The following is a 19,701-nucleotide window of genomic DNA, read 5'->3' as shown; positions in this document are numbered from 1 at the left end:
CGGAGATTAATCCTCTGAAATCTGCATCACTTTTGTCCATCTGAGTCTCTCCCTGCATTCTAGAATTGCAAAGTTATGGGGCAGGAGAGAAATTGTTATGGTCAGATCATCTGCCATTGTACATCGGTGGCATTTTTATTCAACCAAGGGGAGTTGCATGACAAAATCCCTTAGGTAGCTCTGAAAAACTTCAGCTTTTCTCTAAAAGGCCTATCTATCTACACTAACTCCTCTCTGGACTAACATGCAATGTATTTTGTGGCCCAAGAAATAGGTTATATTGAAATGTGGGACTTCTGAACAAATAAAATCATTAAAAACAACGTTTTCCAGTAAAGTTTCAAGTTTTAGAAAAAGTTTTGAAACTAAAAATATGAAAAATGAGGCAGAAGGTCAAAAATTGAAAAACCCTGGAAGCAAAAATTCCCTCACCATTTTAGGGTAAAAAATATTATCCTTCCTCCTTTTTTCCCATTGATAAAAGAGGCAATAAAGGGTATAAGTTTAGCACCTTTATACAGTGCTATTATAAGGAATGCACCATAGCACTTTCAACCAGAGGTAAAAAGCAGAGGAAAAAACCTTATATCCCTGTTTACTTGTTTCCATTTGAAAAATTGGGGGGAAAAATAGAAGCCCAAGAAAGTGGGGTGCAAAAATCCAATTTAAAACATAGAAAGGATATTTTCAAAGAAAAGCTGTATTTTTTACTGAAGGAAACAAATAGATGCATATTTCATTTTTTTAATGCCAATTTTAATTTTTGCAGTAAATATCAGTGTGCGTCTCTTGGCAGCCTTTCAGGTTATCCAGGGACACAGCCCAGGTGTGGAGTCTAGTGAAGGTGAGCCCATGTCTCCTTGGGCTCACTCGGCCCTGTCGCCGCCTCTGTAGCTCTACAGATAAGCTCAAACAGTTGCAGGCCGTAACTGGGGTTTCATTCTTTAAAAGGAACTAGCAAAACCAGAGGTGAAATGCAGTGAGGCAGGGAGCCCTTCTCAAACCAGTCGGCATGGATTAAGTGTGATACAGAAGGCAATCATTCTGTTCCAAGGATACTAAGTCAAGTCTAAGCAAAGTCCACGTCAATAAGACATGTCCGCTGTCCAGGCCCATGCAGCTGCGTCCCTTTTTGGGTCACACTATCTTTGAGTCCCAAGGTCTAAGCCATGGCCTCCCTTTCAACTCAGTTTTCCCACACTGGATGTCTTTGATCCATCTTCTGCAGACATGGCCCTCAAATGAATGGGACAGGTGTTTTTCCACGTGTAAACTGATCTATTCGATACTTGTTGGACATGCTCTACCAGCCTCAACAGCTACCCACAGAAACTAACATCTTACCCCCTACTCCATGTCCAGGGTGAATATTACCCCATTCCTTCCCAGTGTAAGTGCAAAACATTGAGAAAAGGAAACTGAGGCATGCACAGAAACGGACCATAATTACAGAATCAAAGGAAATTAGGGTTGGCAGGAGGTCACATCTAGTCCAACCCCCTGCTCAGGACCAGCCCCAACTAGATCATCCCAGCCAAAGCTTTGTCTAGCTAGGTTTTGAAAACCTCCAAGGATGGAGCTTCCACCCCCTCTCTGGGTAACCCGTGCCAGTGTTTTACTCCTCTCCCAGTGTCTCACCTCAACTTCTCTTGCTGCAATTTGAGCCCATTGCTCCTTGTCCTGTCATCTGCCCCCACCGAGGACAATCCAGCTCCATCCTCTTTCCAGCCCCCTTCAGGTAGTTGAAGGCTGCTTTCAAATCCTCTCCAAGTCTTCTCTTCTCCAGACTAAATAAACCCAGTTCCCTCAGCCTGTCCTCATAAGCCATGTCCCCCACACCCCTCACTGACTAGCGGGGGACCTCTTCCCGCACGCCACACTGACTAGTCCCCCTGCCCTGGGGACAGAACTAGCACCCTGTGCCCCATTCCCCTCCCTTTGGAGCCAGCTAGCTAGCTAGCTCCCCCACCCACAAGCTGAATCCAAGCTGGCACCCCCATGCCTCCCTGCCAAGCGGAAAGGCCCCATATCCCATTTCTTGGCCTTCCCCCATCATCAGGCCCATATGGCAATGACAGCCAAGAAAGTGAAGCCAATGCCAATGAAGAAGAATTTGGCCAGTGGAGCCTCAGAGGAGTGCAGTTCGTGGGGCAGGATCTCTATGAAGGTGACGTAGAGAAAAGTCCCAGCTGCCACCCCCTCCAGTACAGCCCTGGCCAGGCTGCTGGCATCCCCCCCCGAAAGCGAGACCCCAATGCCCACAGCAATGCCAGCAGGGGACATAAGGGCAAAAAGCACCAAGTAGACCAGCCTCCAGCGGGCCCGCGGGCCGCTCTGCACTAGCTTGAGGGCCAGGCTGAAGACCACGATGGCCTTGTGAACCAGAACAGCTACACAGAGCTGCAGCACTTCTGTTTTGTCCTGCTGCACCCCAACAGCCAGTCCCTCGAAAACGGAGTGGAAGGAGAGCGAGACGAAGAGCACCAGGGCCCGGAAGGAGCTGGGCGATAGGGCGCTGTCCTTGGGGTCTTTGTCGGATGCTGCCGCTCCATGGGAATGAGCGGCTGAAGGGCAGCAGTGCACCACCAGGCTCTCAATCAGGAAGACCAGGAAGAAGCCACAGGAGATGACAAGCTCCCCAAAAGGGTAATCCAGCTATGGGGTAGGGAGAGAGGGATGAGGAGATGCCGAGAGAGGGGGAAAGACATGCTGGATTAGAGGGCATTTGCATACAAGCCTCCCCACAGTCTCCCATATCTTACAGAGCATGTATGCTAAAAACAGGGAGGCTGAAAGCCAGGACTCCCGAGTCCGCCCCTAGACCTGGGAGGGAATGAGGTCTAGTGAGTTAGACCCTTACTAAACCCTGCACCTTTCCTTGACCTAAGGGTAAAAGCCAGGAGTTTGGGGTCCCAGCCCCCTTGCTCTAACAGGAGGGGGCTATAAGCCAGGGCTCCCTGGCACTGGTAGAGGAGTGGGCCAAGCAGGACATGGGGAGGAAAGGACTAGAAACCGAGGCTCCTGGGTTCTAGTCACAGCAAAGGGAGCGGAGGTTTGACTGGGACCAGTCATTCCCCTCGCGACCGTCCCTCTCACATCCTGTCTCCACCCATCGTTCTCTCCCCCACTGTCGGGGACAGGGGTGTTTCTGGGCCCTCACCTCAGCTTTGCCGTCATCAGTCTTGGACGAACTGTTTGCTGTCCCTGTGATGTTCTGGCTAGGACTAGCCTGTAGGCAAAGAAAAGCATTAGACAGTGCTAGGGGAGGAAGGGCACATTTCTTAGACCTCAATTGTACATAGCAGCCCTCCGGTACGCACACCAGCACCCCGATCGCACCCTGCTGAACAGCTTGAGGCCTGGCGTGTGTGCATTTGGGTTCTCAACCTTTTTAAACTCAAGGCAGCCTTCGTAAAATGCCAGCTTAATTTTCACTTGTTTTTTGACTAGAGAAAAACAATAGATCCGTGCTGCCATTGCAAAGAACTCAGATAGCGACGTTTCAGAACATTTCTGCCGCTTGGATTCCTTTCTGAAATCCCTAGGTTTATCTTACGAATTGTGCTTGCACACCCAGCAGTTAACATGGTGTGGCATCCTGCAGCACCGTTGAAAAAGTCTCAAGGCTCTTATGCTGAGGAGGTTGAGAATCACTTCCGTACGTGCACATTCCTATAACCACCGCCTGAAGGACTGAGGCAGACAGCAGGTCCTGTGTATTTGTGACAGTGTGCTACCACCTGCCTGATGGAGAGGACACTGCTATCCGCCAGCAGAAGAGCTGAATCCCCTGTTGTGTGCGAGCCTGCATGCTGCGTGCTGCCGCCTGGTGGACAATGAGCTGTGTAAATCAACCCCCAGAATTCCTGCTCCCCACACTCCTTCCTAAGGGGTGTCATGGTGTGTGTGTGTGGTTCAAGTATGTGTGCTGATCTTTGGAAAAGGGGCAGAGCCTTGTTTTCTGTGTGGGCGAGTGAATATTTGTCCTCTGACCTACTTTGGAAATAATTTAATCCTCCTGATTGCATGTGCCTCCATGTGGGTGTGTAGAAGTGAGGTGTTCCTGCAGTCCCCTGATGGAAAGACCAAACCCTGCTTTGGCATGTTACTGTGTGTGCTGCTTCCCACTGAAGCAAGGTGCAGGTGTGAGCCTGTGTGCAGCATTATGTGCTGCCTTGGTCTGGGAATGATGGCCTCTGCATTGCGTGCTGGGGGAGCATTACTATGGAGTACTGCTCCCTGCTGAAGTAAAGGAGCAGCACAGGTGTTGCTGTTTGGTGCTTCTTGCTAGAGTGCTTGAGCTTTCTCTGTTAGGATGCATGTCCACCACCATCCCGTGCTGAGAAACTGAGCCTTGCTCTGTGTGGGTGTACACACTACGGTGTGCTGCCCCTGCAGAAATGAGCAGTGGGTATCCCTCCCGTGTGCTGCTCTGGTCTGGACAGACTGAACCCTGCTCTGTGCATATGTGGATGTAGGTGTGAGTGTTACTATCTGTTGTTCCTTGCTGGTTTGAAGGAGATGCATGCAAATGTGTGATGCTATGGGCGCTGCCTCTTGCTGGAGAGCAGGAACACTGGTTAGACTTTGCTTGGCAGCTGACAGACCCCCAACGTTAAAGCTGTAAGAATAAGAGTGCAGGCCCAATGGCATGAAAACCATAGGATTGCACCACGTCTGGGTGGTCAGTGGCAGGAACACGGGGATTCCTTGAAAATTTCTCAGAATTTGGTTTGCTAGGGGAATCGTTAGTTTACCTGACAGTTGGCACAACATGAACGCTGATCCACTGCCAACTGCTAGAAGGAAGACACCCTGCTCTCTGTTCACGTGCTGCTATCCAATTGAGGAAGTGGGCGCTGCTCCATTATGCTTGTATGTACTATTTGCTGGTCCTAGCTGGAGTGAGGGGTTGTATAAACTTTCCTTCCATACACCCTCACTGCTGCGTCCTGCTGTTTGTGTATATGTGCACTACTGGGAGTGTGGGTGCATTACAATGTGCTACTTCATGCCAGAGTGGTATGTGGTTAGGTATGTCACCAAGTCCTTTTCCGGTCTGGAGGGGTTGAGCCCTACTTTGTGTGTTAGTGGCCATGTTGCTGTGTTTGCTGCCTCTTGCCCTGATTTCTGAGTCTGTCCTGTATTTGTGCATATGTGTGTGTGTGTGTGTGTGTGTGTGTGTGTGTTTGTTGCCATACAGCTGTTTCCTTCCAGAGAGAAAGCGCTCTGCTGTGTGTGTCTATATGTTTCTGTGCACTATACATTTGTGTGCATCTATTTCTGTGCCGCCTGCTAGAGTGAGGTATGGGCATTTTATAATGTGCTGGAGTAAGATCAAGTGTATGGTCTTGCATGTGCAGTCTCTTGTTAGAGGGAAGTGAATAGGCAATACATAGGCGCATCCCTACTCCTCCCAAGCACAGTGTCTCTGGTGGGGCAGCCCACAGCAGCATCCAGATATACACAGAGAAAGACGCAAAGAAACCAGGTAACGTTGCTCCAACAGGGGACACACACAATGCCCACAGAGCAGAGCTCAGTTCCTCATTCATAGGACACTCTCTCTCTCCCCCTTACACACATGTACACACACACGTTACTGGTCTTTCCAGAAGGGAGCGGTTAGGCAGATGCATAGGCAATAGGGTTCAGTACCTCAAGTGCTAGACTATGGGGACCCAGACAGTCACAAGAAAAGGCAAAGTTCAGGCACTGGAGCAGGACTCAGCAAACAGTACCCCTCTTCTTGCTAACGGGTTTGCACCCTGCAATCTCAGAGCCTGTGCATGTCCCAGGGTCCCACACTGGTGGCAGTGTATCCAATTGCCCCCTGCTGAAAGGACAAAGCTGGTGGGGGGGTGCACACATGTACATGCTGTCTTTGTGAAAGTGAGATGTGGGTGCCCTGCTGTGCGCTATCTTGGTTTGGAGAGACTGAGCCCTGCTGTGTGCATGGGCGTAGCTGCTGGTGTATTACTGTGCATTGTATACCCTGTGGAAGTAAGGGAGGGCCATGCACAAACTCACAGAAAATCTTGTGTGCCGGTCCCTAAAAGGCTGAGGAGGAAAACAGGTATACTTTGGGGGGTGTAACAATGTGCTACATCTTACTAGAGGATGAACCCCGTCATCTGTGTCTGTATGCACATGCGTCTCTGTGTGGTATACACACAGAGACACACGCTGACAGGTAGGAGGGATGACCCATATTTTATATGTTTTTGTGCTTGTGCATGCTCATGCACATGTTGCATATTGCTACCTGGTAGAATAGTGATTCTCAGTCAAGGTACCGTGGCACCCTGGGATGCTTTGGGAGCCTTTCAAGGGTGCCAAGGTGTGCCACACAACAGTAGCACTGTTAGGTGTGCAAACATGATTCACAAGATAAACCCACTGATTTCAAATAGGAATCCAAGCGCCAAAAACATTCTGACCTGCTGCAATCTCTCTCAAGTAGAACTCCTCTATTATTTTTCTTTGGTCAAAGAACTGAGTGAAAACTAAGAGCTGGCACTTTCTAAGGGGTGCCTTGAATCTAAAAAGGTTGAGAACCACTCTAGTACGAGGCAGCTGCATACAAGGTATCTGCATACACATGCACATGTGAACGCATTTGTATTTATTCTTGGATGCCGTCCCCTGCTTGAAAGATTGACTGCTCTGTTGTGTGCATTGAGTGTGTTGCTCCCCACTGAAATAATGGATGAGTTCGTGCATCAGTGTATGTGCATGCACACGTGTGTGTTGCTACATGCTGACTTATGTTGGTGGCAATAAGACCCACTCTGTGCATCGGTGTGTGCATGCACACAAGTGCGCACACACAGGCATGCAAATCTTGTGTGCTGCTCCCTGCTGGAGTGAGAGAGCTGTGTGCAGGTGTGTCACAATGTGGATGGGATGAGACTTGCTCTGTGTATGGTTATTTTGCTTGCAGGTGCACAGGCACATGATATGTCCTGCCAACAAGTGGAGTGAATGGGCTGTCTCTTCAATCCGCAGAGAACCTCAGGCCTCCTCTGTGTTGGTGTGTTTGCTGTTACTGTATATTGCCCCTACCAAAATAAAGGGTGCTACATGTATGTTATCTGGATATTACCAAGGAGCCTGGTTTTCTCTGATAAAAAAAAAAAAATCCCCAATTTTTGGATTTAAAAAAGTAACACAAAATCCACATTTTTCCATGATCAAAATGAAACACCACTAATATATAGATGCATATACATATAGTGGCGTTTCATTTTAAAAAAGTAACCCAAAATCCACGTTTTTCTATGATTAATCTGAAAATGGGGGATTGTTTTTAATCAGAGAAGACCAGGATCCCTGGATATTACTGTCTTCTCCCTGACGCAGTGAGGTTTGTCTGTGCTACTGTGTGCTACCACACTCTACAGAAGCTGAGCCCAGCAATTTGTGGGTTAACATGGGAACTGAGATCTGTGATGCCGCTCACTAGAGACTGAGTCTTATTGTGGACACTTGCTGGAAAGACTGAGCTCTGATACTTGTGTTGGCATATATTGCTGCCTGGTGGACTGGGGGAGATATCCATATGTGTGCGTGGGGGAAATAAGCCCTGGGGGAGTGTGTGTGTGCGCGCATGCACCTATGCATGTGCATGCATGCATGCATGCATGATTATGTGCATGTCTACTCCTTGCTAGAGGGATTGAGTCCTGCTCTCCGAGTGTGCTGCTCTTTCTGACCTCTCCTGAGTGTATGAGGTTATCCTACACATTTTGTCCACTGCCCTTTCTGCAAGGAATTTATCCTCCCATGTAAAAAGCCCTGCACCTTTTTGTGGAAGGCATGAGCTATGCTGTATCTTATCATTTTCTGCATACGACTTCCTCGTTAAGCAACGGGCTGTCTTGACACCAGCCTAGGCCTTGCTGTACTCTCTCACCTGCTGCATCCGCTTCTCCAGCTCCTCCTTGATATCCTCCAGTGCATCAGCCACCATGTGCATGAGGCAGGCACCCAGGAAGACCCCAGCTGCAAAGCAGCCAATGAAGTTCAGGATGCGTCGGTGTCTTCCTATGGAGCAAGATGGGTGGAAGGGGAACAATAAGAGCAGGAGAGAGTTATAGGGGGATAATGAGGGGTTTATCAGTCTCAAAGTGGGGGGCTCCATAAGAATGAAGCAAGGAGGATAGGAGACGGGGCTAGAGAGAGCATCATCTTGGGGATAAAAAACACAGACATCTCTTACCCCATCTCAATCTGTTGGTCTAACTCGAGCAAGTCACTTTCCCCCCCCACTGTGCCTCAAAGAGGGATAATGTTTAAGGACTTTGCGATCTACTCAAGGACTTTGCTCAATAAGATACAAGGACTGTAGCATTAATATGTGTAATTCTTTTAATAGTAACAGATCAATACAACTATTAATGTGCCAGTCCATTGATACTTAAAGAGTTGAATGGTTCCACTGGGAAAAAGGAGTTAAGAAAAAGGAGCTAGATCCAACAGCTGAGGTTGCGAGTGGGGCTGTGAAGAAACCTGCCATTTTGGGGGGTTTCCACAATCCCAAAGTTTGTTTTCATCCTGGGAAATGTCTACATTTCCCATGAAACACAATTATTGGAGAGAAAATTATTTCTTTCAGGTCAAGTGTATTTTATTTCAGTTTGGGCTTTATATTTTATATTCTCTGTGTATCCTGTCAGAAGTGATCAAATTTCAAAAGTCCAAATCTCTCTTTTAAAAAGTATTGGAATTCCTCATTTGGACGGTGTCTACAGTGACAACATTTTTATTTCTTTTTCCTCCCTGAAACAACATTTTGCCAAAAACCAACTTTTCCCCACAAAAAAGAACCCCTCCACCTCCCCCAAAAAACAGTTTAATTGAAACAGACCAGGTTCTTTGGGTGAATCCGGTATCTTTTATTAGACCAAATGAAGTAGTCAGAAAAAAAAAATTAGCAAGCTGTCAGATAGGATTTTATGACTGAATTAAAAAAAAAAATCAAGTTTCAATTAAAGGGGTATAGGTTGTAGCTGTGTTGGTCTAAGGACACAGGACAAACCTTGTCTGCCTATGTCCTTGGACCAACACAGCTACAACCTACACCCCTTTAACTGAAACAGGATTTTATGAGTGAATTAAAAAAAACAAAAAACCCCCACTAATTTTGGCAAGCTCAGGTTGAAAGGATGATAGTGGAAAGCACAGGGAACAGGCTAGATGAACACCTTGCTGGGGTCGTTTGACCCCAGTGCTCTTTCCTGCCAGGGCAGGGGGTCGGACTCAATGATCTGCTCAGGTCCCTTCTGACCCTAGAAACTATGAAACTGAAGAAAAAGAAAGAAAAGGAGAGAGGCCGAGTGAAGCAGGAAAGGAAGCAGGAGGCCAAGAAACAGACCTCCTCCGTTCCAGGAATATTCTGCAAGCACATGCGTCGCCAGCCCCGTGGCAGGTAGTGAAAGGACAAGCTATTCTTCACACCTGCAATTGCCCCATAGCCCGAGCACCATCACCCCGTCTCTTCTGTAATGAAGTTTCCCCCCGGGCCTAGTGCCAGGAATACCAGAGGCCTGCAGTGGTATGAGCTCAGGGCTGGGAGCAATCAGCTGGACAGACAAAATAGACACAGCCCGTGAGATATAGCGATAGAGAGAAAATATGACAGCTGAATGACAAGAGAGACCATGTAGAGGGGAATTAGGAGGGGGGGGGGAAGAGAGGTCAAACCAACCCGCCTACACCCCACTCGCACCTGTGGCTGCGTGAATCTGGAACCACTTCACCTGAGCCGGGATGAGGCCGCAGCACAGCGTGAGGAGAAGCAGCCCCACCAGGCAGCCGATCTTCACAGCCAGGAGCAGCTCCATCTCTTTAGGGGACAGTGCAGGGCCAGATGTTCCTGGGTCCTTACACTCCTCAGCTCAAGTCAGCCAAGGGCAACCTTGACAGTGATCTTAGCCAACAACAGCCAGAAGTGCCCCTACTCCATTGAAGAGGCCTCTACAGTGAAGCAGTCGAGCCCGCTCCCACCCAAGGAGCAGAATGGTGCTGGAAATGCAAGACCCACTGTCCTCATGCCTAACCTCAGGCAGCTCCTTGCTCACTGGCCCCAGCAAGTGAGGCAGTGGTCCAGCATCCTTCTGGTCATTCTTCCTCCCCTTCCCTTTAGTTTCTCTACTGTTACTGCAACTATTACCATGCCACTTCTCTCTCTCCTCTTGCCCCGCTTTGATCGCTCTACCTCCCTGCCTCACTCTCCTTCCTTTGCCTTTTTTCTCTTGCTCCAGTCCCTGCCTGATGCTGATCGTTACCTGCTCGCTTGTCTCCTAACCCTGAAACAATAGGAGCAAATCACCTTGCTGAAACTCCCAACGCCCTCCCTGCATCCCGCCCTCTGCCTCCTTTCCCCATTCCACTTCCCTTCAAGTACATTGTCATTAAATACTGTACGGGTAAACACCGCCCAAGAGGCCCTGTTCTCAAGATCAAGGCAAGGCAAATAGTGCTGGCTCAGCAGTCTGGTGGATCCGAACCAGGGATACAGATCGCATACATGCAGCCCCAGGGGCCCATGCCCCTGCTGTAGCCAAGGAGGATCCCCCACGCAGGACGAAGCCAACTTTCAGACCCATCCACTGGTGCTGCTTGGCGCCAGCAGTCATGGGGCCACATGACTCGGGCCTCATCAGGGCTGCAAGAAGATGGGCAATTTAGTTACTGATAGGGTCCAGATTGGAGCCCCATTCCCCAGCCCCACTCTAGTGCCAACAGTCTGGGGCCACATCAGAGCCAGTCCACATCTCCAGAAGGAAAAAGCATCCTGCTCCATGTCCCACCACCCTAGAGTCAGGATCGGGACTCAGAGACTCCCTCATTGCCCACACCACCCCCACCTCCAGTGCCATCCATTCCTCCTGGCCCTGGAGCGGAATTGAAGCTGGTGCCCCTTTCAGGTGAATGGCTCTACTAATTTGATTTTAATCTGCATCAAGCAGATGGGAACTACCTTATTCCTTAATGCATCCCTACCTTTCACGCTCTATTTATTCTCAATGGAGCAATTTACAACCCATACCAGCAGAAACTGGCCCACTACTTCTCTAGTTACACATAAACCTGCAGCAGGTGCTGGGGGAGGGAGACACTCTCCCCGTCAGTGCTGACCCCAGTGCTGCAGCCTGGGGGCAAGGGGTGCCAGGAATGGGGCAGGGGATCCATAGGGAGTGCTTTTCCCTCAATAAGGGCCCCAGAACAGTCCACTGCATTGTGTGCACCCTAAGCCTTTCCTTGAGCTGGTGATACGGCCCCAAGCTGTTAGCACTGGCTCACTTGGGGGGCAAGTGAATGAGTCTCCAATCTGGATGCTATAAATAACCACCCTAGTGTATGCCGTGGTGACAGGTGGTCCTTTCCCCTCTATCAGGGCTGGCCCTACTGCCCCAGCATGGTGTGAAGGGTGAACATAGTGACTACTTGTCCCTTGCACTGTCAGTATCCTGTCCCTGCAGTCCCCCTGCTTTACTTTGGGCAAATTAAGAGTGGTTTTGAAATTTCCAGCATTGGCGTGTGTGGTTTGTTCATGCAGTTTTAAGAAATAGCTGCGACAGACGTGTGTAGGATGGTTTAGACAAGGACGATCCTACCTTGAGCAGGGGGTTGGACTAGGTGACCTCCCGAGGTCCTTTCTAGCTCTACTTTTCTGATTCTAGGTGTTGCAGGGATCCAAAGAGAGGCACTCTTACCTGACCATCATTGTTGCAGGAACCCAAAGATCACAGTGACCCCCATTTCCTGAACCCACTCCAGACCCCACCAGTCCAACTTGCTCCTGAGGGCCTTTCCAGCCCCACTTTTCTAACGATGCAATGATTCAGCTCCAGATTGAGTAAGTTATGGAAACTTGGGGAGTGACACAGCTGAAGCATGCCAAGCTGGTTTTACCACTTGAATTCTGGAGATCACAAAGCAAACACGGACTTTGAATGTCCTAGCCACAAATACCGCAGCGGTATGCAGAGGGTACAAACAAGGTATAACATTTGAAATAGGATCTCCAGCCCAGGGGTACAAGAGGCCGGTAGAAACCAGCGGTGCCGCTTCTCCCACTCCACGGGTAGGAGGCGGAGCAGAGTGGCCTGTCAGTATGGCTCTGCAGCCACCAGTCTCCCATGGGAGCAGAGCAGATGTCAGTGACTGCTCATCTGCTCACTCTGCCTCCACGCTCCCAGAGCATCCCCTCACCAGAAGCCGTTTTTAGCAGGGAATTAGGAGCAAGGTCTCCTTACCACTTCCAACACTTCACAGGAGAAAATTAAAAGTAAAGAAAAAGGGAAGGGATGAGATGCAGACAGTTGCACAACAGAAGCCAGAAGTCTGATCACAGCAACCCTCTGCTCTACTCACTAGACCCCTCTCCTCCCAGAGCTGGAGAGGGGGCCCAGGAGCATGAATTTCCAGTGCTTTGCTTCTTCCCCAGGGTCAGGGATATAGCACAGGATACTGGGCTCCCCGAGTGCTGCCAGTTGAATACTCCCATCACTTTTGAAGCCCAGAGACTGCAGTTGCTGGATTTTTCACAAACTCTTTATTAGATAACATGACAATCCCAAGAACAGAAATCTGCCTAATGGAGAAGGGAACTTAAAGTTCTGCTCCTGCGGCTGTACTCTAGCCATTAGTGATCCCTGCAGGCTCTTTTCCTGGATGCATGGAGACAGTAGGGGAAACAGAGAGAACAAGACTCAACAAATATCTGAACAGACCCACAACTGAAAGGAAGCGGGTGAGAGACCCGTCAGAAGAACAAATGGGGACGACAGCGTCAGAGATGGTAAACAACATGGAAGATGATCACCTGGATGAAGGATGACTCAGGCATGGACTGACAGAACACAAGAGGGACAGAGAGAGTGATGTAACAAGAGGAAACAGGGAAAGCAAGAACATTACATGCAAAAAGCAGGTCAAAGACCACACTCCTCCACGCTACGGCATCCTCTACCAGAGCACTGACAGCAGGGGATGCTCGTCTGGGTGATCCAGGCAGATGCTAGGCTTGAGGGCTACATTCATCAGTCTGTGGCACAGAGTCGACCCAGGGGAAAGGACTATCCAGTGCAATAGGGCCAGCTCAGCTTTGATCCTCCATCTGGGCACTCCCATTATCCCCTGGTGATGGTGATATCTCCTCTGGGGCATTCACCACAGGCAGCCGGTCACCCCAGTGGCTATACCGGGCACAGCGGTATATATCTCTGCAAGGGAAAGGCTGGTGAGGGGGTCTATTTTCTCAAAGATAATTAATCCCCCAAACCTCAAGGCCAGACTGGAGCCAACACCCCCTTGAGAGGAAAGTCTATGTTCCACTCCCCAACTTTGAGCTTGCCAGTGTCCCTATCTTAGAGCTAGATCACACCTCACAACCCTAGAAGAAAAAGCCAGGCGGTGCACACCCTGGCCCCTAAACCACTTAGGTTTGCTATAGTAGGGCTGGATAAGAGCCAACACCCCTTCTCGCTTAGACAAGAAGGGCCCCGTGGTATATTTCCTGACTGTGTGAAAGCCAGTCCTCTTGCCTTAACATTAGGACTGGATTGGAGGCCGGCACTCCACAGACTGCAGCAAAGCTTGGCAACCCATCCTCTGCCCTGTCCACTAGCCAATCCCCTCGGCCCTAGGCCAAACCACAACTGGTAGCCTAACCTCCAGAGAGAAAAAGGTCCCCCATTCCATTTTCCCACCTCTCTGAGCCAATCAGTTCCCCCACCAAGGTCTGGATGAGGGCAGAGCCCTTCTAGCAGCGAGGCTGGTACCTGCCATGTCTGCGTGCGGTGATGATGGTGTGCTGCGCTGTCCCATCAGCACAGCACAGATGGCAGTGGACATGGCGGGACTGACACAAAACTGGCTGGATTATGCGAGGCCAAGGCTCTTCGGTCTCCCCAGACCCACGGCGTAGGATCAAGTAGGAGAATCTCTCCTCCTTCACCTCCTCGTCCTGCAATGACACAGGCACAGGATGCTAAGCCAGAGAAAGGGGTGTTCCCCACCCACCCCTAACAGATCTTCATAGGGTGAGCTGAGAATGACACTACACACACGGTCCTGGTTCCTCATCTTCCAGTCTGGTGCTTGATCACATCACACATACCTTTGAGGGGGAAAGTTGTCTTCCCTATTCCCTGAGCCAGTCAGTTCTCCTGGTTAGCTTGGATCCAGGCCCCAACCCCATCCCCACAGAGGAGGAATTCAAATCTCACTCTCCATTGCCCTGCTGCCCACCATCACTGCTTCCTTGCACAGCCTCCCAGCAGATATACTAGGCACTTACTTTACTGAAGGGTAGGGGATGATAGGCTTGTATGAAATTGCAACACAGGGGCTTCAGAGATGAGAGGCGGGGACAGGGCAGGTGGTGCGGGCACTGAAGACAAAAGACAGACAGACATGGAGCAGTGTCAGAGCCTCTTGTCACTGATAAATCTCAGCATCTACATCCCCAGGCCAGCCCTGCACTTACCGGAGCAAAGACTTGAGCCTCTCGTGGGTCATGAACCAGCTTGTCCCTACCCTGTGGGTGAAAAGAGAATAGGAGTTAGAGCACCATGGGGGCAGGCTTCACTCCCCCCTTCTCACCCTGCACTACCAGCCTGAACTCCTTGGTCTTACCGGTCAGGAGGGGAGCACCCTGCATCGCTCGCTCGGATACTGTGGTCCCATCCATACTAGTCTCCCCTAACTTGGAACGGCAGATCCCTCTCAGGTCTGATCACCCTACACTCCCGTTCTGGACACCTGGGCCCCTTCCTCTCCGGTGAACACCATGTACCATCATCCCAGACACCCGGGTTCCTTTTTCCATCATGTTTTCCGTTTTGGTGCCTTGTTCCATCGTCCTGAACGCCTGAATCTCTATCCTGATCTTTTCTACGAGTGCCCCGCTCTGCTGCTCCAAATGCCTGGGTCCCACTCTCAGGGCTAAGGGAACTGACAAGGGATCTGAGAAACAACAGCTATGAGGACGCAAAAGTTGCTCTCATCAGTGATCCAGACGAGGTGGGGAGGAGTTCTCTCACCTTGAGGACAACTTCTCGTGCCTCCATGAGCATCTGGTGCCCTTCCTTAGTGCCATTCTCAACGAGCACCTGAGACAGGAGAGAAATAAGCAGCTAGACAGGTGTATCTAGGAGAAAGGAGCAGCAGGTGGGGGATGGGGTAAGGAGAACAGGTTTTGGCCGAGTGTGCCTGGAAGCCAAATCGTAGGCTGGGGCAATTCACTGACCAAGAAGTCATCTGTCTTCCTCCACAATGTCTGGATGGTCTCCACCCGCTTAGCCAGGCTGGGCAGCTCATTAAGAGAGAAAGCAGAAACCACAAGGTTGAACTTCACCTGCCAAGAGATGGGGTGTCAGCTGTGGGTAGGAGACCAAACCAAACTTACACCCTCTTGGCTCTGCCAAAGGTGGCAGGGCTGTGGAGGGGAAATCCATGAAAAGAGCTGAGACAGGCTCAACTCCCCATTCTTAGCAGCTCCATCCTGACACCACCTCCTCAATCCATTGTGGGATCTCACTGGGCAGGTGGCACCCAGGACAGGAGCCTTTCATACCATTCTCCCCCAGCTCATTAGCATCAGGCTCATTGGCAAAGCCTCTGGACACAAAAACATGCCATGACTCTAGGAGGGTCATCTGCAAAGCACTGTGGGAGCTTGGTAGGCAAGTGGCACCAAGGACTAGAATCAGTAGCAAGCTGGAGTCCAACAAGCACAGAAGCAGAGAGGCTACTAGGCACAAATACCTACTAGAGTCAAATCTGCTCTCCTAGTTCATGAATATATTTTCCATAAGAATCACATGCCCTTATGAGATCCCATTAATGTCCACCCAAGTTCGCAGGACAAAAAGACAAAAGCATTTCTACCTTGGGCGAGACAGGGAGGAACTGTCGGAAATACACGGTTGAGAAGTGGGGCGTCTGGGAATCAGAGTCACCTGGAGGAACAAGAGAAGCAGATAATCAGAAGAGGGGAGCCGGCATCCTGGGGGTACAAAGAGATACTCCGAAGAACAGGCCCAGCTGGGGGAGCATGCTCTCCAAGGAACGAGAGGGGCTTAAACACACATAGCTCATCCCACCTCACCCTCACCTCCCCAAACCCAGATACAGTGAGGAGTAACCTCACTGTAGGGTGCAGAGATGTGTAGGAAAATCGAGTAGGGAAGCTGGAAAACAGGACTCCTGAGTTGTCCCCCAGAGGAGGGGCTAGAAGTTGGATCTCATGGTTAGAACAGGTGCTGGCTGGCTAAGTCTCAGACAAGGATCTTTGGGAAGCGATATTTCCCCCAGCATCCACTAGAAGCCTAACCTTGAAGCAGCTGTTCAGCAAGGGAGAGCATGGAGGCCGAGCTGTCCACACACACATATTCATTCAGGCTCTTGCCCCAGATGCTGTGCGCTGCCCTGCAGAAAGGTGGGAACAATGGGAACAGGTGAGACCCCAGTGCAGAAGACAACACTCCTTGCACTACCTGGAAATAATTCCTTCTTGAAGTGGGGGCTCACCAGCTGACAGAGCCAATCCCAGAGCCAAAATCCAATAAGGTGCGGGGGGCGAAGTCTGGGACCCGCTTCTGTATCTAGGGAACAAAAACAAGGAAGAGAAACACCATGGGCTTGGAGCCAAGACTCAGACTTGTAGGGTCTATCCCAAGCTCTGGGATACCGATTACCACAGCATCTCACCTCATGGAAGACTCTGGACATGGCTGCATATCCTCCAGCCAGCCGAGCTGCCATGTATACAAGACTCAGCTCGTCAGTGTACCTGGGAAGAAGGGAATAGATGGGGTTGAGCCCTATGCATCAAAGCTGCCCTCCTTCTCACTGCCCAAAAGTGGGGCTGTTAAATCCCATGTCCCAAAGCAACTGCATTTCAGGGTCAAAGCAAACCCATGTGGCTAGTATCCAACTGTCCCCCCTCACAAACACTGGCTGTATTCAGGCAGCAGACACAACATCCCTTGGAGCTCTTGCCAAGTTGCTCCGATGCAGAATTGGCTTCATCCAAACACAAGGCAAACAACCTCAGGACAGCACTGCCATGCCGCTGTTACCCACCTGTTCCACCCCGCCCCTGCACAGCACCCTTTTGAATCTATATGCAGTTACCTCAACCCAAGGCGAGCTGCATCTTAGCACTGCAGAAGGAGTGTTGTTACCTCAGTGCCTCCCAGTGATAAGTGGTTTTCCGCAACATAGTCAGCATCTTCTTCTGTAGCTTCTCCTCGTCTGCCACATTCAGCAGAACTGGCAAGTCTGAGATAGAGAGGGAGAAAACAAAAATGTGGTGGACAATGCTTACGCCAAAGAGAAAGCCTTACTCCCTGCAGCATGCCGCTCTTCACATCACCCGTCATGATCCCATTACCTTCTAAACATGTGCAGCCCTGTCCTCCAGTGCTCCCACTGGTGTGGTAGACCAGCCAAGCTAGTCTGCCCCTTGGAGATTCATGGAGCCAGCAGTAACTCCAGTGCTCCAGAGGCCGTGCTGGTTTCCAGTAGCCTTCTGGGTGTAATTCGTTCAGTGAACTTGCTTTGACCTATACAGCCTTAAAATGTCTGGGCCCTGAGTACCCAACAGACTGCCTTGTACCCTTATGCCCTGGTGCACTCCCTGAAGTCAGCCGAGAGCAACCCTACTAGTGCTCTCGGGGCAGCAAATATGCTTGGTGAACATGTGTGGGCAATCATTCTCCACAGTTGCGCCTTCACCCTTAAGACCTGTCAGAGGCAGAGCCTGGACATTTTCCCCGAAATGCTTTAAAGGCCATCCCATTCAGGCAGGCATTTTGCAAGCAAGTCTAGGCACGGTTATCGCTTTAAGAAGTTTCTGTTTTCACATGTTAATATTCCATTTCCTTTCATATATTATCCTCTCTCTTACTGTAAGCTTCCCTGAGAAGGGCGGCACATTAAATCCAATAAATAAACGTCACGCACACAGGTGATCAGCTTGACAGAGCCCGTCACCTCCGTCACAGCTGGCTTTCACCCCCTCCTCCCAAAAGCTGTACTCACCTGATGACGAGGTCTGGACCATTTTCTCTCTCAGCTGCTGTTCCACTTGCTGCGCTTTCCTCCTCAGATCTCCCGCCTCCATGGGCCGCTTCCGGCTCCACAAGTAGTTGGTGAGGGCCTCCGCTTTACCCTTCATGTCCTGCACAGAGGAAGCTGGGAGGGCAAAAATGAAACAGGAGACTATAAATGCAGGCGGGAAATGGGAATCACAATCATTGGGACCCTACACAGTTCACCCAACAGCAACTTGCGGCCCCTTCTGGGGCAGCTCGCAGGGGGCTGGGCACCAATCCGCACAGGCTTCAAACAAGGAAGGCTGAGAAACAAGACAGCCGGTGAAACCTCACGCAGCCCTACTCTCCTTAGGGGTGCAAAGAAGCAGAGCTAGAAGGGACCTCTGGAGTCTGCCTAGTCCTGGGGTTGGCAGCACTCTTGGGCAGGGCCAAAAACACCCACAACCATCTCTTGCAAGAGCCACCCAGAGGTGCCGCGCTCCGCAGGGAGCGGGTCCCACTCGGACATACTGCACGCTAATTGAAAAGTGCCGCAACCTTCAGTCCCGCCAGCACCTTTCTCAGTCCAACCTGACGTTTGAAGTTTGGCAGTCCGGGCACATCGTTGGCAGGGCAACTTATCATAACCCTGCTAACGCAGACTAGGGCTCAGGGAGCCGCAGATGCAGGGCCAGCCCTGCCTGCAGCCGCCCCGCGCACACATGCGGAGCCGAGCGGTGGAGGCCGCCCCCGTGCCAGAGGGACAAGCAGGCCCAGCCCGGGCGCTCGGGGCACCCACCGCGCAGCAGCAGGCGGGCGGCGGCGACCAGCGCCAGCGGCAGCCCTACGGCTTTTCGGTGCAGCGCGCCCGGGTGGCGCCGGTGCGAAAGGCCAGAAAAGCCGCGCATGGCCCACGCAGGCGCCGCCATCTTGGGCCTTCCCGCCACGGGGCGCCGCCCGCTGTCCAATCGGAGCGCGGCGGGGGAGGGAGCGGCCAATCGCGGCTCGGGATGCGAACGGTTGGAACGCTGCCAAGCTTCCGGCGGATGTTGTAGCCGCCTGCGGGGCGGTTGCTGTGTCGGCCGTTGCCGGCCTGGTTTGGGGCGTGAGCGTGGCGTTGGAGGTCGCCCGCGAAGCGCCTTGATCCCCGAGCTGGGGCCGGAGCCGCCTGCGCCTCCAGGGCACTGCGCTTCTGAAGGCCCTCCCTGCACATCGTGGCGGGTTTTAGGCCGGTGGCACGTGCGAAGCCCCCATCGCGCCATCAGAAACCCCCCCAAAAAACCAAGCTGTGAAGGCGTGGCTCTGGAGCGCGAGGCTACCCGGCTTTCACCGAAGGCGTAGCGGGGTTCACCTGTTGCTTCATTGCGCTCAAAAGCGCCACCGCCTCGCTGAGACGAGCAGAAAGCATGGGGCAGAGGCAATGGCTTTTGTTAGACCAGCTAAATAGTAGCCCCAAACCCCCAAACAAGATTTCTTTGCAAGCTTTTGGGCCCAGGCGCCCTTCCTCAGGCAAAGGAGAATTCGGGGATTGTATTGTTTTTCCCCTGTGGAAATTAAACTTCATTTTGTGCTGGGGAGTAAAAAGATGGTAGGGTTCCCCTGTGTATAACAGTCCTTGCTAAGAGGGATTGTGAAAAGTGCCACCGCCTTG

The 19,701-nt window shown here is 51.1% G+C and overlaps 2 protein-coding genes across 4 annotated transcripts; both read right to left on the bottom strand.

The window, feature by feature from the left end:
• Positions 1 to 735: 735 nt before the first annotated feature.
• Positions 736 to 12,368, bottom strand: SLC39A2 (solute carrier family 39 member 2). Its single transcript, XM_090053111.1, has 4 exons — positions 9,731 to 12,368; positions 7,916 to 8,046; positions 3,161 to 3,229; positions 736 to 2,655 (listed from the first exon to the last, which is right to left on the bottom strand). The coding sequence occupies exons 1-4, from the start codon at positions 9,843 to 9,845 to the stop codon at positions 2,056 to 2,058; spliced, it is 915 nt and encodes a 304-aa protein (XP_089909237.1). The 5' UTR covers positions 9,846 to 12,368; the 3' UTR covers positions 736 to 2,055.
• A 182-nt stretch (positions 12,369 to 12,550) lies between these two features.
• METTL17 (methyltransferase like 17) lies at positions 12,551 to 19,019 on the bottom strand. 3 transcript variants are annotated; one of them, XM_090053108.1, is made up of 13 exons: positions 18,850 to 19,019; positions 18,058 to 18,210; positions 17,199 to 17,295; positions 16,723 to 16,804; positions 16,543 to 16,616; positions 16,346 to 16,440; positions 15,901 to 15,971; positions 15,260 to 15,367; positions 15,054 to 15,122; positions 14,498 to 14,548; positions 14,309 to 14,401; positions 13,795 to 13,975; positions 12,551 to 13,232 (listed from the first exon to the last, which is right to left on the bottom strand). In XM_090053108.1, exons 1-13 carry the CDS (start codon positions 18,977 to 18,979, stop codon positions 13,177 to 13,179), a joined length of 1,260 nt encoding a protein of 419 aa, XP_089909234.1. In that variant the 5' UTR covers positions 18,980 to 19,019; the 3' UTR covers positions 12,551 to 13,176. The 3 variants fall into 3 exon arrangements, with proteins under 3 accessions (XP_089909234.1, XP_089909233.1, XP_089909235.1); XM_090053107.1 differs by having other exon boundaries at positions 12,557 to 13,232; positions 13,791 to 13,975; positions 18,850 to 19,016; XM_090053109.1 differs by lacking the exon at positions 18,850 to 19,019 and adding an exon at positions 18,642 to 18,836 and having other exon boundaries at positions 12,557 to 13,232; positions 13,791 to 13,975.
• Between the last annotated feature and the right edge of the window lie 682 nt (positions 19,020 to 19,701).

This window comes from Crocodylus siamensis, chromosome 6, assembly GCF_052110815.1.
Source record: "Crocodylus siamensis isolate JL-2025a chromosome 6, ASM5211081v1, whole genome shotgun sequence".
NCBI classification, from domain to species: Eukaryota; Metazoa; Chordata; order Crocodylia; family Crocodylidae; genus Crocodylus; species Crocodylus siamensis.
Note: the sequence above shows the minus strand (reverse complement) of the source record. Positions and strands in the feature narration are given on the sequence as shown.